The sequence below is a fragment of the Ictidomys tridecemlineatus genome, chromosome 3 (assembly GCF_052094955.1).
Source record: "Ictidomys tridecemlineatus isolate mIctTri1 chromosome 3, mIctTri1.hap1, whole genome shotgun sequence".
NCBI lineage: Eukaryota > Metazoa > Chordata > Mammalia > Rodentia > Sciuridae > Ictidomys > Ictidomys tridecemlineatus.
Window position 1 is genome coordinate 22740249 of NC_135479.1, and position 23621 is coordinate 22763869.

At 51.7% G+C, this 23621-nt stretch overlaps 2 protein-coding genes, 1 long non-coding RNA gene and 2 other non-coding genes across 11 annotated transcripts in view; 4 read left to right on the forward strand and 1 right to left on the reverse strand.

Moving 5' to 3' along the window:
- Nucleotides 1-59: 59 nt before the first annotated feature.
- Arl5c (ARF like GTPase 5C) lies at nt 60-12074 on the forward strand. 7 transcript variants are annotated; one of them, XM_021723998.3, is made up of 6 exons: nt 60-5166; nt 5734-5794; nt 7408-7555; nt 8226-8309; nt 8705-8856; nt 11316-12074. In XM_021723998.3, the coding sequence occupies exons 1-6, from the start codon at nt 5121-5123 to the stop codon at nt 11362-11364; spliced, it is 540 nt and encodes a 179-aa protein (XP_021579673.3). In that variant the 5' UTR covers nt 60-5120; the 3' UTR covers nt 11365-12074. The 7 variants fall into 7 exon arrangements, with proteins under 7 accessions (XP_021579673.3, XP_077898222.1, XP_077898225.1 ...); XM_078042097.1 differs by lacking the exon at nt 11316-12074 and adding an exon at nt 7039-7165 and having other exon boundaries at nt 5109-5166; nt 8705-10001; XM_078042096.1 differs by lacking the exon at nt 11316-12074 and adding an exon at nt 7039-7165 and having other exon boundaries at nt 60-5794; nt 8705-10001.
- A 529-nt stretch (nt 12075-12603) lies between these two features.
- Trnac-gca (transfer RNA cysteine (anticodon GCA)) lies at nt 12604-12675 on the forward strand. Its single transcript has one exon. It is a non-coding gene; the product is annotated as a tRNA-Cys (tRNA).
- A 14-nt stretch (nt 12676-12689) lies between these two features.
- Nucleotides 12690-15991, reverse strand: LOC144376043 (uncharacterized). Its single transcript, XR_013436048.1, has 3 exons — nt 15858-15991; nt 14808-14926; nt 12690-13025 (listed from the first exon to the last, which is right to left on the reverse strand). It is a non-coding gene; the product is annotated as an uncharacterized LOC144376043 (long non-coding RNA).
- Nucleotides 13412-13483, forward strand: Trnac-gca (transfer RNA cysteine (anticodon GCA)). Its single transcript has one exon. It is a non-coding gene; the product is annotated as a tRNA-Cys (tRNA).
- Plxdc1 (plexin domain containing 1) overlaps nt 15189-23621 on the forward strand; it is a 62511-nt gene continuing 54078 nt past the window's right edge. The window contains exon 1 of the mRNA XM_078042092.1: nt 15189-15401. Coding sequence (XP_077898218.1) covers nt 15326-15401 — 76 coding nt within the window. The 5' untranslated portion in view covers nt 15189-15325. The remainder of the gene's footprint in view (nt 15402-23621) is intronic.

The window sequence follows — 23621 nt, forward strand, 5'->3', positions numbered from 1 at the left end:
GCTGCCAGAGGGGGCGAGCCAAGGGGAGAGGCAGGAAGAAGCTGCCACAGGACAGGGCTTGGCTTGTGGCCTTCTGGAGTATGTGCAAACCTGCCAGGGCTGCATGGCCACTCTTAAGCCCACACCATACCTGTCTCCCCACATGCAGAGCCAGGGGAAATGGGAACCTGGGATGTAGTTAAGTGCAAAATCTTAAAGGTACATGCTTGTTCTCCTTCTGGCCTCACTGCACCCCAGAATCTTGGGGAGGGAGGGCTGAGCTTCTGGCTCCGCAGAGGCGCAGTAATTACTGCCATCACCTATATCCTACCTCATGGAGCACCTGCAAGCTCTCTCACCCTCCTTGTTCTTGTTTTTGAGGCGGTAACCCAAAATGTGTGTGTATGTGTGTGGAAGGCAACAGACACCGGAAGGCCCACAGATGAGTTAGCAGATCAAAGAGGAACTGGCAGACCCAGGTGTCAGGTGGCTGACTGGAGCTCCCCAGAGGGTTGATGGCAAAGTTGATAAGAGCAGGGTCTCTGCTTCTAGCTTGGTACTCTTTCCACCACTTTCCCATGGGATTGATCATTTATTCCTTGTTTATTCACTGGATATACATTTATTAGGCATCTCCTAGGTCCCAGGGGCAAGTTGACGTGAAAGCTGCAGATAATTCCAGTACTGAACATGAGCTGTGTGCTGTGAGAAGCACTGGTGATGAGGGAACCTGGAAAAGGGTCACACTCTCAACCTGGGGAAATCAGGGAAGTCTTCATAGAGGAGGTGAGGCTTGCGTGGAGTCTAGAAGCAAAGTTGGAGGTTAAGCCAGATAGAAAAGTAGGGGGGTGTTCAAGGCAGAGGAACCAGGCACAAGCATGACAAGTTTTTGGCACTTCACTAACAAAGCATGGTGAGGTGGAGGCCAGAGAGGGGTTGGCAGGAGCAGGCCATTTGTTTTTTGCTGGGCATGGTGGTGAACACCTGTAATCCCAGCTACTCAGGCAGGAAGATCACAAGTTCAAGGCTCAGCCTGGGCAACACAGTGAGACCTTATCTAAAAACCGGGGGAAGCACTGGAGATGTAGCTCAGTAGCAGAGAACCCCTGTGTTTAATGCTCTGTACCCAAAAGGTTTATTTTTTGTTCTGAAGCTAGTGCTCAGAAATTGAAGGATTAGTCAGGTGTGGTGGCCTGTGCCTGTAATTCCAGCGGCTCAGGAGGCTGAGACAGGAGGATCCTGAGTTCAAAGCCAGCCTCAGCAACAGGGAGGTGCTAAGCAACTCAGTGAGACCCTGTCTAAATAAAATACAAAAAGGGGCTGGGAATATGGCTCAGTGGTTGAGTGCTCCTGAGTTCAATCTCCAGTCCCCCGCCCAAAGAAAGAAATTAAAGGATTATAAATAGCAATGACAAGATTGCTTTGGTTGGAGCATGAATTAGAGGGCCTCACTTGGAAAGCTGGTCACTAAGGTGGAAATGAGGCTGTGCCTTATACCACAGTGACATCTAGCAGATAGAATCCAGAGCTCTTGAAGAACAAGTAGAGGTAGCCAGTAAGGGAGAGAGTGACAGTGGGTAGTAGTCTTTCCAGACAAAAGAAGGAGGTTAAAAACAGATCAGAGCAGAAGTAATGAGTCTGGCTTTGCATAAAGGGGTTTAAGTTTCCTGTGGGACATTTGAGGGGAGAAGAGAAGACAGCTGGGCACAATGAGCTGAACCTCTGCAGAGAGGTTCAGAGAGACTAAGCGACTAGTCTGTAATTACACAGCTATAGAGCAAAGGAGTCAAATTCACATTTTGATTCCATGGTGCCTGTGACCCCCAAGTCCAGTGCTAATTCCTCTACCCCAGGATGCACTAGCTTCTGCAAGAGTTGGGAGTAGGGAGTTGGGGAGGGGAGGAAGCAGGAGTCTGAGTGTTTCTGTCTCCTCTCATGTACCTTCTGCCTGAAGTTACCTTTGCTTAGAACTTGCAGGCAAGGACTGGAGATACTGAGAAATGGGGAGAAATTCTTGTTTCTTGGTAACCACAAACCCTTAACCAAAGTTGGCTGCTCAGTCAGCACATGTGGTTGTCAACATGTGAGGATTTCAACAGCCATGTCGTCAGCAGGCTCTGCTGCTCTGATTGCCCCCAGGGACTCAGGAAGTGAAGCCTTGGGGACCCTTCCTACCTGGCACCCTTCCTTTACCTGCTTCCCTGGCTAGCTGCTTACATTTTGTGGAGGATTCTGTCCCTAAGTGAGCTGAAGTGGGGTAGGCCACAAATACCAGGTGTGAACTAAGGTTTCCATTGTTGTAAAATAAAGCAAGCTGAGCTGAGGTCACCATGGGCCAGGGTCAAGGGGGTATCCCAGTCTAGTAGGCTAAAGAGACATCTTGTGTTAACTCCAGTAATTGTTTCCTTGAAGAAGGGTGCCCACTTTGCTGTCTCTCAGAGTGTGAGAGTGTGTGTGCACGAGTGTGTTTATCTCCCTCTCCAGACTTGAAGGGTCCATGGAGACCCAGGCTGGAGGATTTGGCTGCTTGGTTGTGTTTGACTCATTTGTGAAATGAACAGATGAATGAGTGAATGGATGAATGCCTCCTAAGAGCCCAGTCCTGGGTCTCCTGAGGCAGGCAGATCTTGTCTGTTTATTGAATGTGCTCCCAGTTTGCAGTGTCACTTTCAATTCTGCAATTGGGTATGTGTGTGTGTCGGGGGAAGGCACTTAAAGGTTCCTTTCTCTCCCAGGAAACAGATGGTAAAATCACTTAAAGCACTGTTGCTTCCCCCAGCACCCTCCTTGGCCCCCACCAGCCCCAGTCCCAGACCCTTCTTTCCCAGGGCTGAAATGAAATCAGCCCAAATGGGCTTGAAGGTCACTTTTCCAGGCTTCTATCTCTCTGGGCACCAAACTGGATGAATCAAAAGTCTTTATGTAGTGAGCTGTTTGCCTCTGCTCTCCACAAACTTTTTGGCCTCCCTCAATCCTGTGCCCATATTCTTTTCTTTTCTTTTTTTTTTATATTGGGGATTGAACTCAGGGATGCTCTACACCCCAGTCCTTTTTTATTTTTTGGTACTGGAGATTGAACCCAGGGGCGCTTAACCACTGAGCCACATTCCTAGACCTTTAAAAAAAAATTTTTTTTTTTAAAGAGAGAGAGAGAGAATTTTTTTAATATTTATTTTTTAGTTCTCTGCGGACATAACATCTTTGTTTGTATGTGGTGCCGAGGATCGAACCCTGGCTGCACGCATGCCAGGCGAGCGCACTACCGCTTGAGCCACATCCCCAGCCCCCATTTTTTTTTTTAAAATGTTGAGACAGGGCCTTGCTAAATTGGTGAGGCTGGCTTTAAACTTGTAATCCTCCTTCCTTAGTCTCCAGAGATACTGGATTATAGGTGTGCTCTACCACATCAGGCCCCACATTCTTTTTTTAATACTCCAAGCGCACATTCTCAGGCTGTAGCTTAACTTGTCCTAAGTCAACCTAATGACAACACATTCCTAACTGTATGCCAGGCACTGAACCAGGTGGGGAGGGGGACAAACACTGGTGAACAAGATAGGAAACCCAGCCTCTAGGGTTCACAGGTGATTGAGAGAAACAGGCCATTCTATGGCCCCAGCGTGGAGAGAGGTTCCATGTGTTGGGAGCTTGAGAATAGGTGGCTTTACGGGAAGACAGCTAGTGAGTTCCAGGCATTTTCCCTTTCTGAATAGGTGTAAGGCATTCATGTGGAGGGAATGCAGGAGGAAGGGCAAAGTGGGAAAGAACTGGACATATAAGGGCAGGGAGCAGTGGATGCAAAACCCGGGAGGTAAAACTGCAAAAGCAGGTGGGGGCTGTTGCTGGAGGATCTTGAATGCCAGGTTAGAAGGCTGATCCAGAGCGAGTGGGCAATAGAGAGCCATTGAAGGCTGTGGGTGGGAATAACAGATGCTGAGCTGTGCTTTTAAAAGGCTAATAGAGCTTCGAGGAGGGTGCTCTGGGAAAGGAGGGGGGGGGCGCAGAAACAGGCCAGTTGAAGGTTTGCTACATCATCAGAGGGAGCCACATTGGGGCTGTGGGGACAGAGGCAGTAAGGTGGAAGGATCAGTAGCTTTGATGTGTTGATTTGCCTTTCCCACTTCTCTTTTTGTTTTCTGGTTTTTTCCAAGTTTGTGCAAAGAAGGAAATTCACAAACAAGAATATCCCCCTTTCTCTCTTGCTTGGACTTCTGGTTCTCTTTAGTCTCATTATTCTCCTCTGCCTGGGAGGCTGAGGCAGGAGGATCACTTGAGCCCAGGAAGACCCTGTCTCAAAAAAAAAAAAAAAAAAAAAAAAAGAAAAGAAAAGAAAAAGAAAACCAAAACCTAGACAAACAAAAATAATTTTTTCTTCTCTGCTGGGTCTTAATGTCTGGGACCCTCTGCAGGGTCTCTGGCTGGGGAATCTTCTTGCTCCATCTTTATCTCCAGACACCCAATCGTGGGATCAGCTGCACAGCATGTGGTATGTCAATGGATTGTAGAAGCCCCAATTTCTCTCTAGATGTTGCCTAGCAGGAGGGACCTGCAGGAGGAAGGGAGACCCTGCCCTTTCCCTGGGGAGTCCACTTTGAGTGGGCCCACAAGACGTTCACTAGCAAAACAACTAGAGAAGACCCAAGGCTGGAATGTTCTCCCAGCTAAGAGAGGACCAGAGAGCCCTCTGTTCTGCTGGTAGGTGCAGAAGTTGGGTCGCCTCGGGTTTTGCTTCAGTCTAGGGTTTTGCTTCAGTCTAGGGTTTTGCTCTAGCGGGTAGAGGGGGAGCTAGGATTGTTTGGTGCCCCGCAGTGCTTAGATTCCCTTGTTTTGCAGCCTAGGAGCAGAACATAGAGAGAACTTCAGTTTTTTTTCAGGGCCAAGAGGAGGGTGCAGTCTGGGACTTCATTGTTCTTTGCACCTCCAAGGCCCTGGACAGGCAGCTCATCATCGCTGTAATGTCCACTGCGCACGCGAGAGATGAGTCCCAGTGTACCCCCAAGTCCCACCTGCGAGGTGGGGTTCCTCGGTCCTCACGGGCTAAGCCTTTCTGGCCCTCCCTCGGGGGCGGGGCTCGAAACCCTTGGGCTAGATTCTTGCCCCCAGGCCGCCGAGTCCTGCACCTACCCACTTAGGGACTTGCCATGGGACAGCTGATCGCCAAGTTGATGGGCATCTTTGGGAATCAGGGTAAGAGGCACATAGGGCATCCCAGCAACCGCTTTGATCCTCTGGTCTCCTGAGGCTCCCTCAATCGGAGGTCGTCTGGGCAGACAGGCTGAGAGATCTCGGACTACTAGAGTCCGCGTGCGTGCTCCTTGCCTGCTCCACGGTCTCCTCTATTCTTCTCCCAGCCGGTTTCTCCCGGGCTCCAAGCTTCCGTGCGTCCCCGGGTGCGCTGCAGAGTTGGGCGAGTCTCCTTCCTCCCCGCTAAACCGCTACGGGGCAGGGCAGGGGGAGCCGCTTTCGGTTTCCTGCAACTACCGCTTGGATCTTTCTCCAGACCCCTCCTCTTGGCATGCCCAGAGCACCCCGGACCCTTCAGGCAATCGCTTCTAGAAATTTGGAGGGAGGTGGGACTCGGTTCTCTTTGTCACTGTCCGGGAGTGGTGCAGGCGTCCTCCCGGCCGGTTGGGAAGTAGAAGTGGTGCGGTGGGCAGAGATCCCTCGGCCAGCTGGGAACACTGGTCTTCCTGGGAGCCCTGTCCTTGGACATCGGGTTTGGCTCTGACTCTGACCTTACCCGGATGCCTCCAGAGCACAAGGTCATCATCGTGGGACTGGACAATGCAGGAAAGACCACCATTCTCTACCAGTTGTAAGTGACTTTTGGGTGGGGAGAGAAAGGGCTGGGCCTCCCACCAGACTGACCGGCATTTGGACCAATAGTTGGAGCCCTTCCTCGAGTTCCCTGGCTCCCCAGTAACCGAGAGCAGTGATGAGGGAAGCTGGTGTGACCCTCCTGGTATAGAGACGGTGGGCCTGGCATTGGGATCCTGCTCTGTATGAGAAGCCCCAGTCCCCATGGTTCCTGCTGTCTGCCCCGGCTGGTGGCAGGTCCCTTTTTTCTCAGTCTTTCACCTTACCTTTAGCTTTGACCTCCAACTTGAAACCCAAAGCCATCAGCTCCAGGAGCGCCAGCCTTGGGTCTGGTTAGGCTTTGCAGTTCCTGCATAAGACTTGTAGCTGAGTCAAAAGCCAAATGTGGGAACTTTCCCAGTGTTCAGTCTGGACAACATCTCTACCGAGATGGAGCCACCAAAGTACTTTATTTACATAGGATAAGTAAATAAATGTAAATGGTTTTTAAAAATTAGAGAAAAAGCCTGTAATCCCAGCAGCTCCGGAGACTGAGGCAGGAGGATTCCAAATTCAAAGCCAGCTTCAACAATTTCGCAAGGCTCTAAGCAACTCAGAAAGACCTGTCTCTAAACATATATGTGTTTTTTGAACCTCTCTCTCTCTATACACACACACACACACACACACACACACACACACACACACACACACGGGTGCTGGGGATGTGGCTCAGTGATTAAGAGCCTCTGGGTTCAATCCCTGGTACAAAAAAAAAAAAAAATCACACAAGAAAAAAATCAAACAGCACAAGAGTGCATGGTGAGAAGTAATTTTCCCTCTCACTGTAGATTCTAGTTTTCCTCCTCCCAGGTGACCACTCTTTCAACTTCCTGGTCACCTTTCAGAGACATCCTTCACTATAAAAATGTGGATGTTTTCTACATATGTTACTTAAACAGGTAGCTCATCTCTGTGATGGCCCTCACTTTTATCTGTCTCATTTAAAAAATGTATTTTTTTTAGTATTAAATAATACCTTTATTTATTTATGGGGATTGAACTCAGGGGCACTCGATCACTGAGCCACATCCTGAGCCCTTTTTTGTATTTATTTAGAGACAGGGTCTCAACTGAGTTGCTTAGCACCTCACTGTTACTGAGGCTGGCTTTGAGCTCATGATCCTCCTGTCTCAGCCTCCTGAGCCGCTGGGATTACAGGCCTGCGCCACCTCTCTGGTTTATCTGTCTCATTTTTCTCAGCCCTTGAGATTCCAAGTGTGGTCCACAGACTGGAAGTGGGAGCATGATCTGGGAGCTTGTTAGAAATGCAAAGTCCTGGGCAGCCCAAACCCACTGGATCAAAACTGCATTTTGACGAGACTCCCAGGTGATTCAACTTTGAATTTAAATTTGAAAAGATGGTTCTAATGTCCCCCCAACCCTAGGGCTAACCCTGGACAACACTGGGGTCTCATTCTGTTTTCATTTCCCCTTGCCCAGGCAGGTGCTTGGCCTACCTGGGTTGGAGTTCTTAGTTAGACTCAGCTGCCCAGGAAGTGGACCAGAGCTGGAGACCAGAGCTGGGAGGGGGCTGGGCTGTGGTCTTAGAACCTTCTTCTACCTCCTCAGTTTGACCAATGAGGTGGTTCACACGTGTCCCACCATTGGCAGCAATGTGGAGGAGATTATTCTTCGGAAGACCCACTTCCTCATGTGGGACATCGGGGGACAGGAGGCTCTGCGTTCCACCTGGAGCACATACTACTCCAACACGGAGGTGAGGAGGTCGCCAGGGCTGGGGGATCTCCAAGACAACTGTGTGATGTTAGCCAGTGCCCCTCTCTTAACCTAGGTTCCCCCTCTGTGAAGTGACCTAATAATGACCTCTCTGAGTCACAGTGAAATTAAATAACACTCAGACAAGAGGGAAGGCATATAGGCCAAACACTTAACCCAGTGCAGTGCCTGTAAAGATTTTTTTTTTTTTTAATCCTGCCTGTCTGCTTCTGGCAGTTTCCAGTCTGATGTACTGGATAGCATGAGCCCTTAGTCTCTGAAGGCCTTGTCACTTGGCAGAAGTAGAACAAGAGACAGAGCTGCCACTCATCAGCTGTGTGGCCAAGGGCAAGATTCCTAACCTCACTGAGGTTACCCTCCTTTGTAAAATGGAGGTAATAACAGCACCAAGCCTACAGCATTGGGGTGAGGCCTAAATGGAGTCCTGAGCACCCAGGGCTTAGCACGGCCTCTGGTACACAATCAGGTTTGCTCTGGATTTCCTCTGTCTGGATAGAAAAGCCAATTAAAATGGGACCAGGTTGTGAGATTGTGAGGCAGCTCGGTTCCTTTTCTATGGAGCTGGCATGTGGGCAGTTCAGAAGCCAGTGGGCAGGAAATACTTTTACAAAGAGGAAGCCAGGTCCTTAAGCCTCCCCTCTGCTGGCCAGTTCGTCATCCTTGTGATTGACAGCACAGACCGGGATCGGCTGCCCACCACTCGGGAGGAGCTGTACAAGATGCTGGCCCATGAGGTAAGCTTCCTGGGGTTCTAGCTGTGTGTCCTCAGGCTAGTCATTCAGCTTCTCTGAGGTCCATTACCTGACATCCTCGTCATTATCCCAGCAGTATGGGGAGGGCTAGTTTATTGAAGATGAAGGATGACAGTGCCCTCAGAACAACTGGTCACAGGAGTCAGAGTTGCTGGTTCAAGGTCTGTCCCCTCTTCTTGCTCATGGATTCCTACCTCCTGAGGTTGTTGTAAGGATTATAGGAGCTGGTTGCAGGCATCCCATGACTTGTCGCTGTCATCAGATGTGGTTGCTACTGTTGGAGTGGGGCCCACCTGGGAGGCTGGGGAGGAGTGGAGAGGACCAGCAGGAGGAGAAGGAGGCTTCTGGCTGACAGGGCTGTGGCTCTTCTTCCCCAGGCACTTCGAGATGCTTCAGTGCTGATCTTTGCCAACAAGCAGGATGTGAAGGACTCCATGACCACCGTGGAGATCTCCCAGTTCCTCACTCTCAGCGCCATCAGAGACCATCCGTGGCATATACAAGGCTGCTGTGCCCTGACTGGGGAAGGGTTAGTGGCTGCCAGACCTGGGTCTGGCCCACCAATGGACAAGTGGTCACCAGAACCCCTCTCTTGTCTTGGTCCTATCAGATTCTGGCTCACAGTTGGTGACTGTGCCAAATCAGATGGAAAGGGGTTGAATTGTTGAAACTGGGTGAGGGGGTAAGCTGTGCATCCCCACTCTCCAGCGCCTTCTAATGGAGAGGTAACCCTCACATAAACACAAGGGCCAGGTGGGTCTGATTTAGGTCTGGTGGTCAGGGATGGCCTCTCCTAGAGATGTGGTTTTTGAGCTGAGACCCAAATGAAAAGAAAGGGACAGTCATGGCAAGACCTAGGGTCCAAAGACCTAGGGGATGGAAGTACCAGGGATTGAACCCAGGGATGCTTAACCACTGAGCCACATCCCCAGCCATTTTTTCTATTTTATTTAGAGACAGGGTCTTGCTAAGTTGCTTAAGGCCTCACTAAGTTGTTGAGGATGGATTTGAATTTTCAATCCTTCTGCCTCAGCCTCCCAAGCGACTGGGATTACAGGCGTGTGCCACCATCTTTGAATTTCTGCAAAGAGTCCATGACACCATTCCATCAACAGATTTGTATCAAATACCTACTTTGTGCCAGTAGTGTTTTGGGTATTGGAGAAATAGCAGAAAACAAAACAGAAACTCCTACCTTCATGGAGCTGCATTCCAGTGGGGGAGACAGACAATAAGCAAAAAAATATGGTTAGTAAGTTAAAAAATGATAAATGTTGTTGAGCACGGTGGCTCACGCCTGTAATCCCAGTGGCTCAGTAGGCTTAGACAGAGGGATCAATGGCGAGTTCAAAGTCAGCCTCAGCAAAGGGGAGGTGCTAAGCAACTCAATGAGACCCTGTCTCTAAATAGAATACAATATAGGGCTAGGGGCAGCTAGGATTGTGGGGGCAGCTAGGATTGTGGCTCAGTGGTAGAGCGGTTGCATGTGTGAGGCACTGGGTTCAATTCTCAGTATTGCACATAAACAAAGAAGGTAAAGGTTCTAAAAGAAAAAAATTTAAAAAGAAATAGGGTTGGGGATATGGCTCAGTTTGATTTGAGTGCCTCTGGGTTCAATCCCAGGTACCAAAAAGATAACCGTTATGTTGGGGAGGGAAAGGGAGATTGGTAGGAATGTTGCAATCTTGGGGGGTGGGGAGGGTACAGGGGTACTTAACTACTGAGTCACATCCCTAGTCCTTTTTATTTTTTATTTGGGTCTCACAAAATTGCTGAGGCTGGTTTTGAATTTATAATCCTCCTACTTCAGTCTCCTAAATTGCTGGGATTACAACTGTGTGCCAGCTCACCCAGCCACAATTTTAATTTTTGAGATGGGGTTCTCATTTTGTTGTGGAGGCTAGCTTTGAGCTCCCGGGTTCAAGCAGTCCTCCTGCCTCAGCCTCCCAAAAATCTGGGGACTATAGGCAAGTGTTACCATGTGTCCCCAGTTGAATGTTGCAGTTTTAGATGAGGTATTCAGGGAGGGGCTGCTGAGAAGGTTGCTCTTGAGCACACACCTGCATTGTGGACTGGGCCACCTAGGGAGGGCTCTACCTTGGGCCTATAGAATTTCCTTTTCTTTCACCTCTCAAGTGGAATGGTAGCAGGCTGGAGACCCAGATGTCTTTTTTTGTTGTTTATTTTATTCTGTGGTGCTGGGAGTTGAACCCAGGGCCTTGGACATGCTGGGTGAGCACTCTACACTGAACTACTCCCAACCTCATAGATATCTTTTTGAAAAAGAGTAGAGTACAGGCAAGCCAATGCAAGGGCATTTCTGGGAGTGTACCTGTCTCTGCTGGATCAGGAGGACCCTCCTCTCCCCCTAGCTCACAGTCAGTTTAATGCAACTAGCATTTCCTAAGTACCCACCATGTCATGCTCTGTGCCAGGTGAGGACTGGGGATGATACAGAGATGGCCAAGGCTCCACCCTTGCTCTGGAGTTGCTTAGTATCACACAGGAAAACTTGCATATGGAGCTTCTTCCTAGGCCTTTGAAGTCACCCTGCCACTTTCCCTAGTGACAGAGCAGGTGGGAGGGGACATGAGAGTCTTACCTGAGTTACTACTAAGGCATCCAGGAAGTTAGATCTCTAGGATGGTTTCTCCAAGAAGCCCTCCCTGACTCCCAGAACCTTCTGTATATCTTCTTAACCTTAGTCTCAGTATGTAGCTATAGGATTATTTGCTGGACCATTTGCTTAGTCTCTATATCCTCTTCTATGCTATAAGCCTCAGAGGGCAGGATGGCTTCTCAAGAGTGACTTCAGCCCCTGGGCACAGTGGGTACTTGATGCATTGCAAGAACTCAAATCAGTTTGTGGATTAAATGAATGGATGTAACTTTGGCTACTCTCTGTTTGCTCTGGGCAGAGGCCTTGGGCTTGATGGCCATCATCTTTATGGGAAATGCTGATCCTTGCCCTGTTTCTCCTCCCGGCAGGCTGCCAGCAGGACTCCAGTGGATGCAGTCTCAGGCCACTGCCAAATGATGTCCCAGCCTGAGGCCAATGAGACATGTTGGGGGTTCTGCATGGTCAACATGGGTGAAAAACTCAAATGCCACTTTACCTTTCTATGATTCTCTGGTGGGAGCAGAGCCAGCTACGGACAGGGAGATTGCCACCATCTACCCAAGCCTTCACTGAGGAGCAGGACTGTAAGTCCTGGATTGATACAGACAGGACAACAGAAAAAACTGCCCCTCACTCCACGGATGCAAGTGTCCTTTTTGGAGACATCAGGGAAGCTGTGATGTGCTGGGGGATTAGAAAGTGGAGCCCTCTCCTTCTCAGCCCTCAACCTGTCTGTAGGAAACACGTGGGAAGTAAGAGGTCCTTGAAATTGCTTCTCATTTCTTAACAATATCCACCCTCTCCAGCTTTCTAGAAAGTCTCTCATTTTTGTCCCATACCCTTTGAGATTCCAGAAGGATGAAGAAGGTGGCTTGGAGGCAGGAGGGTAGGGCCAAAACCTGGGAGGGGAAAGAACTTCCCACTCCTTCTGAGATGCTGACTCTGACTGCAGTTTGGGGGCTGTAAGCCCCCCCAGTGGTATTCCCTTGGCTCTCAGTGTCCATCCAATGTGAATCCCACTTCTCCTAATTGTTCCAGATTCCTACAGGACCTGCTTATTTTGTTTTTGTGTGATGACTTTTTAAATATTGCATTGATATTTTAATAAAGGAGTAATAAATGTCATCAAAAAATGTTCCATCTTATTTCTGCAAAACTCTCAGAAAGGAGGCGGCTCTGGCTAGGAGAATGGCTTCTTGGCTCAGTGATCTATCACCAGGCTGGAAGGCACTAGTACCTGTTAAATCAGGACTGGGAGCTTTTGACTGGGCCTAGGGCCGTGGCTTGGTTTGATTCCGATCCATGGAGAAAAGAAGGAGGGACTCCCAGGTTTGGAAAAGTCCAGGAGTCTTCTCTAGGTAGAGCTGGAGACAGGATAGAGACCAATATTGTCCTTCTATATTCAGGGAGCAGGTCTATTTCCCTTGAAGACCTGGAATGGTCCTGGTGACAAGTAGGTCTTAAACTTGTGATCTTTCCAAGATGTGATTATTGGAGAAAGAACTCAGGAATTTTAGCTGCACTCATTGTATATTTTTATTTTGTGTTCTCCTTAATAAAAGGATAATCTGATTCAGACCAAAAATGTAGAAGAAATCAATCTTGCCACGCCCTTATTCCATACAAATTCATTCTAATGAAAGAGGAGAAGTAAGTGGGGGTATAGCTCAGTGGTAGAGCATTTGACTGCAGATCAAGAGGTCCCCGGTTCAAATCCGGGTGCCCCCTCACCTGTTTATATCTTTTGGGTTTTGTTCCCCCATTCACTTTTGAGGAATTGTGTGACGGACGAGGCAGGAGAGAACTCGAGGCAGGAGAGCAGCAGAACCCCTTGCGGGGGGTGGGGTGGGGGTACGGTTGTTACCCTGTGTTTTGCAAGCAGGTGAGGAAGTAATGGACCTTGCCCGTCGCTTAGACTCTATGTCCAAGGGCGGATTGTAGGGCGGGTGGGGCGAGTTGCTCAGGCCGACCGGGAGGTCATATGGGACAGTCCCCTCACGTGCAGTAGGGCGCCGGCGGCGCACCCCAGTGGCAAGCGACCCCGACGGCTCTCTGTCAGGAAGGTGGCTGGGCTCGATCTGGGGAAAGAAGGCCCGGAGACGCCGCGTGAAAGTGGGAGGGAGAAAGAAACGCCGAGAAGCAGTAGGGAGCTCCTGCGGGAACGGAGAGTGGGGTCCCGGCCCAGAGGAGCGCCCCCGAAATAAGGGCTCTTGAAGGCTCTTGAACATCTTCTCCTGCCTCCTGCACACCCTGTTTCTATTTTTCTTAGACTACCAGTAGGAATCTTTAGCTCAGAGCTTCAGGCAACACACCCTCTGCTTCCATGAAAGTAGTCGGGGTTTTATTCTATTTTTTTTTTTTTTTTTTGGACAAACGTCGGACACTACTTCTTTTTGCGACAGTACGCGACTGCGCCTGCGCAAGACTAGCACTAAGATGCCTCCCGCGCGGGCCAGCCGGCAGAGGGGGTATAGCTCAGTGGTAGAGCATTTGACTGCAGATCAAGAGGTCCCCGGTTCAAATCCGGGTGCCCCCTACCTTTTCTTTTCTAGGTCCATGTTGCTTCAAAACTGCTTCGTGGCTCTTCCACACCTTTTATGTAACTATGTCCTTCGCCACCTGCCTTTGGGGCAGTGAAGGAGCGGTGGTGAACCTCAGGAAGTGGGAGCTTCTAGAGCAGTGGTTTGCTGATGTGGTCCAGGACACAGCCACCGCACCTGGGTGTTCTTAGGAAACGTAGATCCCCGGGCCTCATCTCATACCCGCTGAATTAGAAACTTGGGGCTGGAGTCCAGAACTCCGTTAAGCGCTGCAAGTGACCCTGATGTACGCTCAAGTTCTAGAATCTTAAAGGTTAAAAAAATGTGCACCTCGTTTGCTTCTAATATCTCTTAAGCTGCTGTTTCTGCCTGAGCCAAATCAGAGACCTTATAACACCGACCGCGGGCACTCGAGACCGCTCATGTACGGAGACACCAGGGCCGGACCTGGAAGTTCATCCTGGGATCTCTCACTCCAACCTCGAGGTGGGGACGAGCAGCTAGGGACCCTAGTGTCGCGATCTTAGTAGGCACAGAGCCTGAGCTGGCCGGAAAATGCACGGGAACCACAAAATACTACGTTGCTGCTCCTCGCGTGGCCACTGGAGGGCAGCAGGAAGCCGCAGCTGGAAACAGCAGCTTATTGGATTCCTCCCAGCGTCGGTCAAGTTGGGATTTAAGTTAGACATCACTGGTAGGCAGGCTTACTTCTCCCATTGTAAGCAGCCGAACTGTCTCTTGTCCTGTCCACAGCTGGATCCCTCCTTTTAGGGACTCTTCCTCCATGGAGCTACACGTCCACAGTCTTTCCTCTCTGCAATATTCCTGTTCCTAGACCCCAGCCCTGTAGCAGTCAAGGAGCCCCTTGCCCCTCGCCTACCCGGGCCCCCAGCTCCTTGCCCTCCCCGAAGTAGGTCAGAGGCACCTCCGCGTCCTGACCTGATTCGCTGCTGTCTATTAAACCTCCTAAATTGCGGGTATTTTTATTCTGTCCTGGAAGAAAAAAGAAAAACCTCTCCCCAGAGCCTGATGTGCGGTGGGGGACACTGGCCGGCTCTGGAGCTGGCTTTCAAGATTGACTGACTCTGGCCTCAGGGGCCTCCAGAGCGGCGCGTGCCTCAGTTGCCTTCTTGGGGACAGGGGTCCAGGTTATTTCAGGGTAGGGGTGAGCCAGGCCCCTGCTCTCCAGGGGTGCTGGGCTGGAGGGCAAACCCTGGTGGAAATGGGGTGTGGAGGGGCACGATGGGAGGCCGCGCAGGGGGGAGGCCGGGTTCTTGGCCACCGGGGGAGATGCGCTGGAGTAAAACCTCGGAAACCTACAGACAACGAGGAGCAGCTCAGAAAGTCGCGCTGCCTGGAGGAGGCGGGTGGCAGGAGCCCACGGCCATGGCAAGGGCGCTTCCTGGGGTACCCTCTTGGAACTTCTCTCCTGGCTTTCCCTGGGGGAGCAAGGGAGAGGAAGGGAGGCAGGAGCCAAGTGGGGGTGCAGGACGGCCGAAGGTGCCTAGGGGATCCTCCAGTCCAGGGTCCCCGCCGGTCCCCTCTGCTTTTGCATCACAAGTAGCTTCCGATCCTTGGGGAGTCTGGGAGGCTGAAGGCCGGGGGAGGCTGCGAGGCTGCGTGGCCGAGGAGGTTGGGAGGCTGGGAGGCTCCGGGCGCGGCGCCCCGCCCTCCCCCGCCCCCCGGCTCCGGGTCCCCGGAGGCCGCGGCGCCGCGCTCTGCTCGCCGGCCGCCCGCTCGCGCTCCTGCCGCTCCGGCCTGCGGACCGCGCGCCCCCGCTCGGCCCCCTCCTCGCCAGCCGCCGCCGCGAGCCGGCCGGGGCGGGTCCCGCCACCACCATGCGGGGCGAGCTGTGGTTCCTGGTGCTGGCGCTCAGGGAGGCTGCCCAGGCGCTGAGCCTCCAGCCCGCGGCAGGTAGGACTGGCCCCGGGGGCCGGCGGGCGGCGGGCGACGTCTAGGAGGGGGCACCGTCCGCGGGAGGCCGGGGCTGCGGCTGGGGCAGGTGGACGGGACCCCGCCGGCCCAACACCCGGGCGTGAGGGAGGGCGGGGCGCTGGACAGCGATGCCCGACCTCCGCTGCCCTCCTGGACGACGCCCCAGGGACCCCAGGAGGGGCGACTCTGGGAGGCAGTGAACTGTGGCCCCAAAGGGGACAGTGAGGGAGTTCCGAGGGGCCCCTGTCACTCCGGGCGAGGCTGGCTTCTGCGGAGGGGGCCGACGAGGCTCCTCTCCCTTCTCCGCCTCCTCCGCCTCCTCCCTGCTGACCCCGGCCCGGTAGGCGGTAGGCGGCCGGGCAGGAGCCACCAGCGGGAGAGGACCCAGGGTCTCCCTGGGCAAAGGCAGCGGCGGCCTCACTTCTTTTCTCCTACCTGTTTGGAACCCGTCGAGAGGCGGGGGCCCAGGGAGACTCTACTTGTCTCTCCTCCAACCCCCAGTCTGAAGAGTCCCCCTGTCACTCCCGGGTCGCCTTTGGCTCTCAGCTGCCCTGGTTCTAGATAGGGGCGGGGCTCCTATTTGCACATTCCCTTTCCCCTATACCAGTTTCCCAAATCATTTCTCCCACCTGGAAGTTCTTTCTGAGCTCTACTTTGAATCCCTCCTGTTATAAAGGAGGCCCATCTTTCAACTTATAATTTATGCTCTCCTTTCTCCTCATGCACCCACACTTTCTCTGGGGTTGAGGACAGGGGTCATTTGCAGCCAAGCCCCTTGGCAGAGAAAACCAAGAAGAGATCTGTGCCTCACTGGCTTAGTGATGGAGGGCTATGTCCAGGGGGATGCTGTGTTTTGGTGGCTGTGCCTCAGGACTGCACAAGCATCAGGCACAGAAGTGTCAGTGACAGTATTCTTGACTTCATGGACCCCTTATGTAGCTGACACTGGATTCCTTTAGAGAAGGGTATGATGGAGGTGGCTGGAGGTGATGAGGGGGTGCAGCAGAAGAGAAGCGTCCAGAGGCTGGGGGTGCAGAACCGCACAGGGCACGGCCAGAGATTTAATTTCTAGTCCTATTATGTCACTTGCTGTGTGGCTTTGGGTGAATTACTTTCTCCCTCTGGGCCTATTTCTGCACTTTTAAGTGAGGTTGACAAAATCCTTGACTCTTGGTTGTGGGATTATGAGGGGTCTTTTTTCTCTTTATTCCTCCCTTTTCCTTCTTGGATGTATATAGGTGACATATACATACACACGTATGTATATTATCAACAGGAAGGGATTGGACAGGTTAATTTCTGAGGTCCTTTGCAGCCCCTGCCTGGCACAGTCTTCTGAACTGAGGGTGAGACCATGTTGATAAATTGGATCGGAACCTCTGCCTGGGTTGTGAGGACCATGGAGTTAGTTGGGCGATAGGGGTGGCCACATGCAGGCCTGGCTGAGTACCATCTCTTCAGAATTGGGTTGGAATGGGAGACAATGGGGAGGCCAGGAGGAGGGGCAGCAGAGACTTGAATTACTTCTCTAAGGAGAGGACGCCCTGTCTTCTGGACTTCGACAGATTCAGCTGACAAAGTGCACTTTACTGCAGCAGGAGAGATTAGGGTTAGACCCAAGAAGCTGGAGGGAGCCACTGTTGACTCCCAGTGCAGGAGGCAGGGCCTGTAGAGAGGCAGGGGCTGTCTTTGAGAGATCCTCTCAATGGAGCACTAGTGTCCCCTGCAGGGGCAGCCAGGAGCAGAACCCCAAGGAGACCAGGCAGCCAGCCCCAGGCTCTGGGGTCTCTGGGCTGGTGGGAGCCCTCGCTGTGGCTGCTTTGGTGGAGCCTTGGCACTAGATCTGCCATGACAGCTGCAGCAGGAGAGATCAGTGATCAGAGGTGTAGCCAGGCCACAGGGGAGACCAAGAGGCCAACACAGGCAGACAAGCAGATGGACTGAAAGGAAGATGGCTTTGGGGTACACAGTGTGGCTGTGGGCACTGACGGTCTGGCCTCAGTTGGAACCAGAGGAGCCTACAATAGTGTGGGAGGAACAGGCAGCTGCAGCTGGTGTGCGGGAGGCCAGGCGCAGCACAGCCCCACGACCCCAATGACTTCCTCCTTTCTCTGAGCCTCCTTTCTCTAGAATGGAGGTTGGCCCATGCTGTCCCTAGTAACCTGTTTGGCCATGATCTGCTTCCAGCTTCCTTCCTGCCCACTGGGGACTTCTTTCCCCTACCCACTGGGGACTTTGAGCAAACTAAAGTCAGACTTCCCACCGCAGCCAGCAGCCCCTCCCCCACCCGTGCATCTTCTGTCCTCCCCAGTCCAGCCCCTTCCAGGATGCTGCCCCTCAGCTGTTCCTCAGCAGGGTCTCAATCAGCTCCAGGTCTCAATCCCTCCCCACAGAGGACCTGTGGGTGCTGCGACTGTGTCTGCCTGTTCACTGTGACCTGCCCAGCACCTGGCACAGTGCCAATCTTACAGATGTGGAAACTGAACCTTAGATTTAGTAAATTTGTCCAGTGTCACAGTCAGGGTCGGCCTTGAGTTCGTCTGAATCCCAGCCTTTACTTGCTGACTGCTGTGGTATGACGGTGCAGTGTTCAGTGAGTCCGTGTCCAGGGAAAGGGTCTCCTCCATCCTGTGAACCTCAGGTACTCAGGGCATCTCAGTTGCTGCCTCTCCCATCCCATTGTCCCCGTGTGCTCACGGAGCATGTGTTCTGCCAGGCACCTGGCACCTGTCACAGGTGCTGAGTGTCGTGATGTACCAGGATCCCAGCTGGGATGGTGCATCTGGCAGCTGGGGTGGTGGGGAGAGGTGCCGGGAGAAGAAGTAACATCTTGGAAGACTTGAAGAGAGAACAGGGACTTAGCAGGAGAAAGGCTTATTCATGGAGCAGCATGGTTGAGAAAATGGCCCTGTGGATCCCTGTGGTCAGAGCAGGAGGGCTCCTGCCTGGGGGAGGTAGGGCGTCCAGTGACCCAGTCACAAAAGGCCTCAAATTGGCCCGAGAGACACGGAGAGTAGGATGCACTAGAGGGAACTGTTTGTCCTCTTGACCATTTGTTCTACCTAGAGTGTGGGAGACTGGCTGTAGGGCACAAAGGGTAGAGTCATGGTGGCCTGGGGCTGCAATGGCAAGCTTAGGTGATGGGTGGGCTGAGCGTGGTTTAGCCCAGGTGGTCTAACCTGGTCTCCTGGAGTCAGCCTGAGCCCCGAACCCTGGAGCCAGGTATTGTTAGGGTGTATTGGTGTAGGGACAGTACCCCCAGACCACACCCCTTTGTTCCAGGGGATGTGGTCCCCCAGGGCACCTCCCAAGGTAGATTCAATGGCACCCAGGTGCCAGTCTTGTCCTGGGGCTGCCCTTGCTCTCTGGGGAACAGCCAGGGAGTTGCTGGTCGATTCTTACCAGGTTTCATGTGGTTCTGAGCAGATTCTGGAGCCAGCCTGCCTGCTTCAAATCCTGCCACAGACTGGTTGTGTGACCTTGGAGGATCCTTAGGACCTTTGTGACTTGGTTTCCCCACTTATGAAATGGATCTAAAACTAGTACCTATCTCATGGGGTTGGTGTGGGGATTAAAGGAGTTAATGTGTTCAGAGCCCGTGGATGGTGCTGGGGGAGGAGAAGTCTCTGTTGGCCATGCTCATGATGACTACTGTTATCATAATGTCCCCTTAGACTGTACACTACCTGGGCCACGAGTGAATGAATGGGTGAGGGAACAGCATGTGTCCTAGAAGCTTCCTGACATTGCACACGGTGGGACTCTCACATACATGGGCATGGAATGGGAACCGGGGAGGCAGAAGGTGGGACCAGGCGCACCCAAGGGCCAGGCAGGTTTGCCACACATGTGTGAGCACCTGGCGGGGAAGGACAGGGGTTCAGGCCAGTCTTCGTGGGTGTGTCCACAGGCACGTGGGCCCCTGCTTTGGCTCCTCTCCTGAGTTAAGCCCACTGGGAGGAGGAAGGGAGGCAGATATGGTCTGGCTGGGAGGGGACCCTGGGGCCAGGCCAGAGCAGGACAGGCCCCTGGCTGTCTGGCATGGACCATGTACCCTTAAGCCTGACCTCCAACCCCACTTCCTGTTTTTCTCCTGATGCTCCTGGCAGCCTGGGCCTCGGGCACCTTTGTCATCCTCGTCTAACAATGGGGAAGCTGCAACCTACAGAGGTAAAATGACAAGTCCAAGGTCCCACAGCCTGTGGGAGGAGAGGCACACCCCGAGTCTCCTCCCTGTCCACTCTGCGGGGCTCCCCATCCCTCCCTCTGTCTAGGCCTCAGGCCTCTGCCATCCAGCGCCCTCCCTCTGGTGCAGTCCCAGGTTGGTGACAGCTGCGTGTCTTTGGCAGCCCCCTCTGAGCTGGCCGAGCTCCTCCTCTTGTTCTGTCCATACTCCTTTCTAGTCTGGCTCCTGCCCAGGCCCCAGGGCTGCTTGCAGGAGGACCCGAGGAGCCCGGTTGGCTGTGCAGCCCGGCACAAATAGTTCCTTCTCTGAAACAACTGTGGGCCCCGCCCTCGGGGTCAAATGCTTGGCCCAGGGGAGATGGGCAGCTGCCCTCCGGGCATCTATAGACAGCCCGAGGGCATCCAGGGAAGGGGCCTGGGACTGCCCCTCTCCCCACATTCTCCAGGAGCATCTGGTTGTGATTAGGGAGAGAGAAGTGAGAGGGGCCCGGCAAGGGTCCAGCGAGCACCATCAGCCAAGAATGACTTAATTGGATAAAATGTCTAATGACAAACCAGAGCCCCACAGCAGTGTCCTGGCCCTAGCCCCAGGCCTAGTGTTGGCCAGGCCTGTCTCAAACTCTGCCCTTGCTGCCTCCTGCCTCCTACAGCATCGTGTCCTTGAGAGGGCAGTGATTGAGCACTTACTGTTTGCAAGGCAGTGTTTGAGGAATGTGGAGAGAGTCCCGGGGAGATAGGCCCCTAGTCCTGCCACTGAGAGTTCTGGGAGGTGGAGTGGGTGAGGTAGAGGAGGAGGAGGGCATCTGACCCAGAGAGGGCCTGAGGTTGGATGAAGGTCACATGTGCAGAATGTCCTATCCATCTGTCTGGTAATCTGAGTCTTACCCAAGGTAGGTGTGATAATTGGAATAACAATATGAGGCACAGCTCAGGGGGTACAATTTCTCTGAAATGGGAAAAGATGCTTTTGGTGTCATTTAGGATTAATTTAACAACCTAGAGGGAATTGGAGAGAACGTGGAGTCTTGGAACACACTGCCTGAGCGCGGCCACTTGCTAATCCTGTGCCCCGTGGCTGACGTGTCTAATTGATGGTGACAATCTTTCCTGCTAAACACAAATGAGGCCTCAGAATTCTTCTCAATTAGAGGGCTCCTGGTTGTCACTAATCAGTTGGAGAGGGCATTTGAGGTGAAACCTGTTCCCCGTTCTGGATGGTATCTAAGCCCCTTGTTTGACAGGATAGTGGTTGCCTGGGTGTTTGACGGGAGCGTGAAGCTGAAGACGCAGTTCTCACTGGGGAGAAGGAGGGGTGATTTTGTTTCCTATGAGATGTTTGCAAGGTCGGGAGACATTTTCAGTTGTCGTAGCTTAGGGGCATGGGAAGGTCCTACTGACACCTAGCAGATAGAGGCCAAAGATGCTGCTCAGTACCCTCGAAGTACAGAAAAGGCCCCCCCCACCCCCAAAGAATTATCCAGTCCCACCAACAACTCAAAACAACTCAATTTAAAATGGACAAAGCTGGGCATGGTGGTGCATGCCTGTAATCTCAGCGGCTCTGGAGGCTGAGGCAGGAAGATCCTGAGTTCAAAGCCAGACGCTAAGCAACTCAGGGAGACCCTGTCTCTAAATAAAATAGAAAATAGGGCTGGGATGTGGCTCAGTGGTTGAGTGCCCCTGAGTTCAATCTCCAGTACCCACCTCCCAAAAAAGGGGAAAAGACTAAATAGACATTTCTCCATTTTTCCAAAGAAGATATACAAATAGCCAGTAAGGATATGAAAAGATGCTTAACTTCACTAATCGTTAGAGAAATGGAAATCAAAACTCTACCCATCAGAATGGCTGCTACCACAAACCAAAATCAAAGCAGAGAATAGCAAGACTTGGTGGGGCTGTGGAGAGAATAAAAACTTTGTACGCTTTCGGTGAGAATACAGAACAGCTCAGCAATGGAAAACTGTTGGGGGAGGTTCTCCAAAAATTAAAAATAGAATTATTATCTGATCCAGCAATCCTAATTCTGGGTATATATGCAAAAGAGTTGAAAACAGCATCTCAAAGACGTCTACACACCTATGATCACAGGAGCATTACTCACGATAGCTAAAACATGCGAGCTACCCAACTGTCCATTGACAGAGAATGGAGAGGCAAAATATGGTACATGCATATGCATGGGATATTATTCAGCACTGTAAAAGAAAAATCACCAGGTGTGGTGGCACACACCTGTAATCCCAGTGGCTTGGGAGGCTGAGGCAGGAGGATCAAAAGTTTGAGTCCAGGGGGTTGTAGCTCAGTGGTAGAGTGCTTGCCTAGCATGTATGAGACCCTGGGTTTGATCCCCAGCACCACATAAAACTAAATAAACAAAATAAAGGTATTGTGTCCATCTACAACTAAAAATATTTTTAAAAAAGTTCAAGGCCAGCCTCAGCAATTTAGCAAGACCCTAAGTAATTTAGCAAGAGCCTCTCTCAAAATAAAACATTTTTAAAAGGGCTAGGGATGTAGCTCAGTGGTTAACCACCCCTGGGTTCAATCCCCAGTGTGTGTGTGTGTGTGTGTGTGTGTGTGTGTATTTTTCCTATTACATGCTACAACATGGAAGGAACTAGAAGACATTGTGCTAAGTAAAATAAGCTGAATACAGAAAGACAAATACTCAGGAATCCACTTACATTCTAACACTGAATCTAGGCAGTCAGGTTCTTTATCCCACAAATTTGAGGAATGAATCCACGGATGCGAGCAAAGTAACTGTATTTATTTGTGTAATAGAAAGCCTAGCTCCCAGAGGGGATGGGCAGGAGGTATCTGTTGCCTTGGGGGTTTTTAAAGGTGTGTCTGAGGCCACACTGTAGATGATCAATGGGGTGAGGGATGCAGCATGGACCAATCAAGCTCTCTAAACTCTGAGTTTCATCAGCCAATCAGAAGTGCATAATTTCAATCCTTATTTACATAATTAAGAGGATGGGTCTCGCGTGGTTTTGGAAGGAGAAGGCATTTCGGGTTGGGTGTGCTAGGGGTGAAGGGAGGGGCAAGCAAGGAAGGGCGGCTGGGGTTGCAGCTGTGGGGAACAGGAACAAGCACCCCACCTCAAAAGGAGGCCCTGTGGTTAGGGCTGGCAGGGAGCAGCAGGTCGCAGGTGTCTTTCAGACCCGTGTTCCCTTCCCTCCTGTCGTCCAAAGGCTCTGATCCTATCTGCCTGTGGGAGACCCACCTTCCTGCCTCAACATGAGATACTGGGAGCAGTCAAATAGGAGTGACAGACCGGAGTAGGGGGTTTGCCGGAGACTAGGGACAGAGGAGGAGGGGCCCGGAGTTTCAGTTTTACAAGATGAAAAGCATTATGGGGATGGATAGAAGTGATAGCATACTTACAGTGGTAATTCTTATGTGTATTTCACTATAATTTTAAAAATTAAAAGAAAAAAAAGAATTATCCAGTCCAAGATATCAATAGTACCAAATTTGGGAAACCCTGAACTGGAAGGTCTCTGCTCTCTGGCTTCTAGTCCCCTGGAAGATAGGATTATGTAGCAATTTTGGCAGATAGAATAAGGACCTGGTTTATATTTCAGAGAAGTGGCTCTCACCCTTTTCGCAGAGGTTGTCTTTTCTCTTTTTTTTTTTTTTTCCCCCTTGGTACTGGGGATTGAACCCAGGGGTATTCTACCACTGAACCACTGAGGTATATCCCCCACCCTGTTATTTTTCTCTTTTCAGTCAGGGTCTCACTAAGTTGCAGAGGTGACCTTGAACTTGTGATCCTCCTACCTCAGCCTCCTGAGTCGCTGGGATTATAGGCATATGTCACTATGCCCAGCTTGTTGCAGAGTTCTTTAAGATCAGGACTTCTCTAAATTTCCCCTAATTGTCTAAATTTCACCTGCAGGTCTTAAGAGACCTAATGCCAGGGACACATCAGACCTCTAGGGGAGGACCCAGACATCTGGAGGTTTAAAAACTCCGTAGGCGATTCCAGTGTGAGCTGAGGTGGAG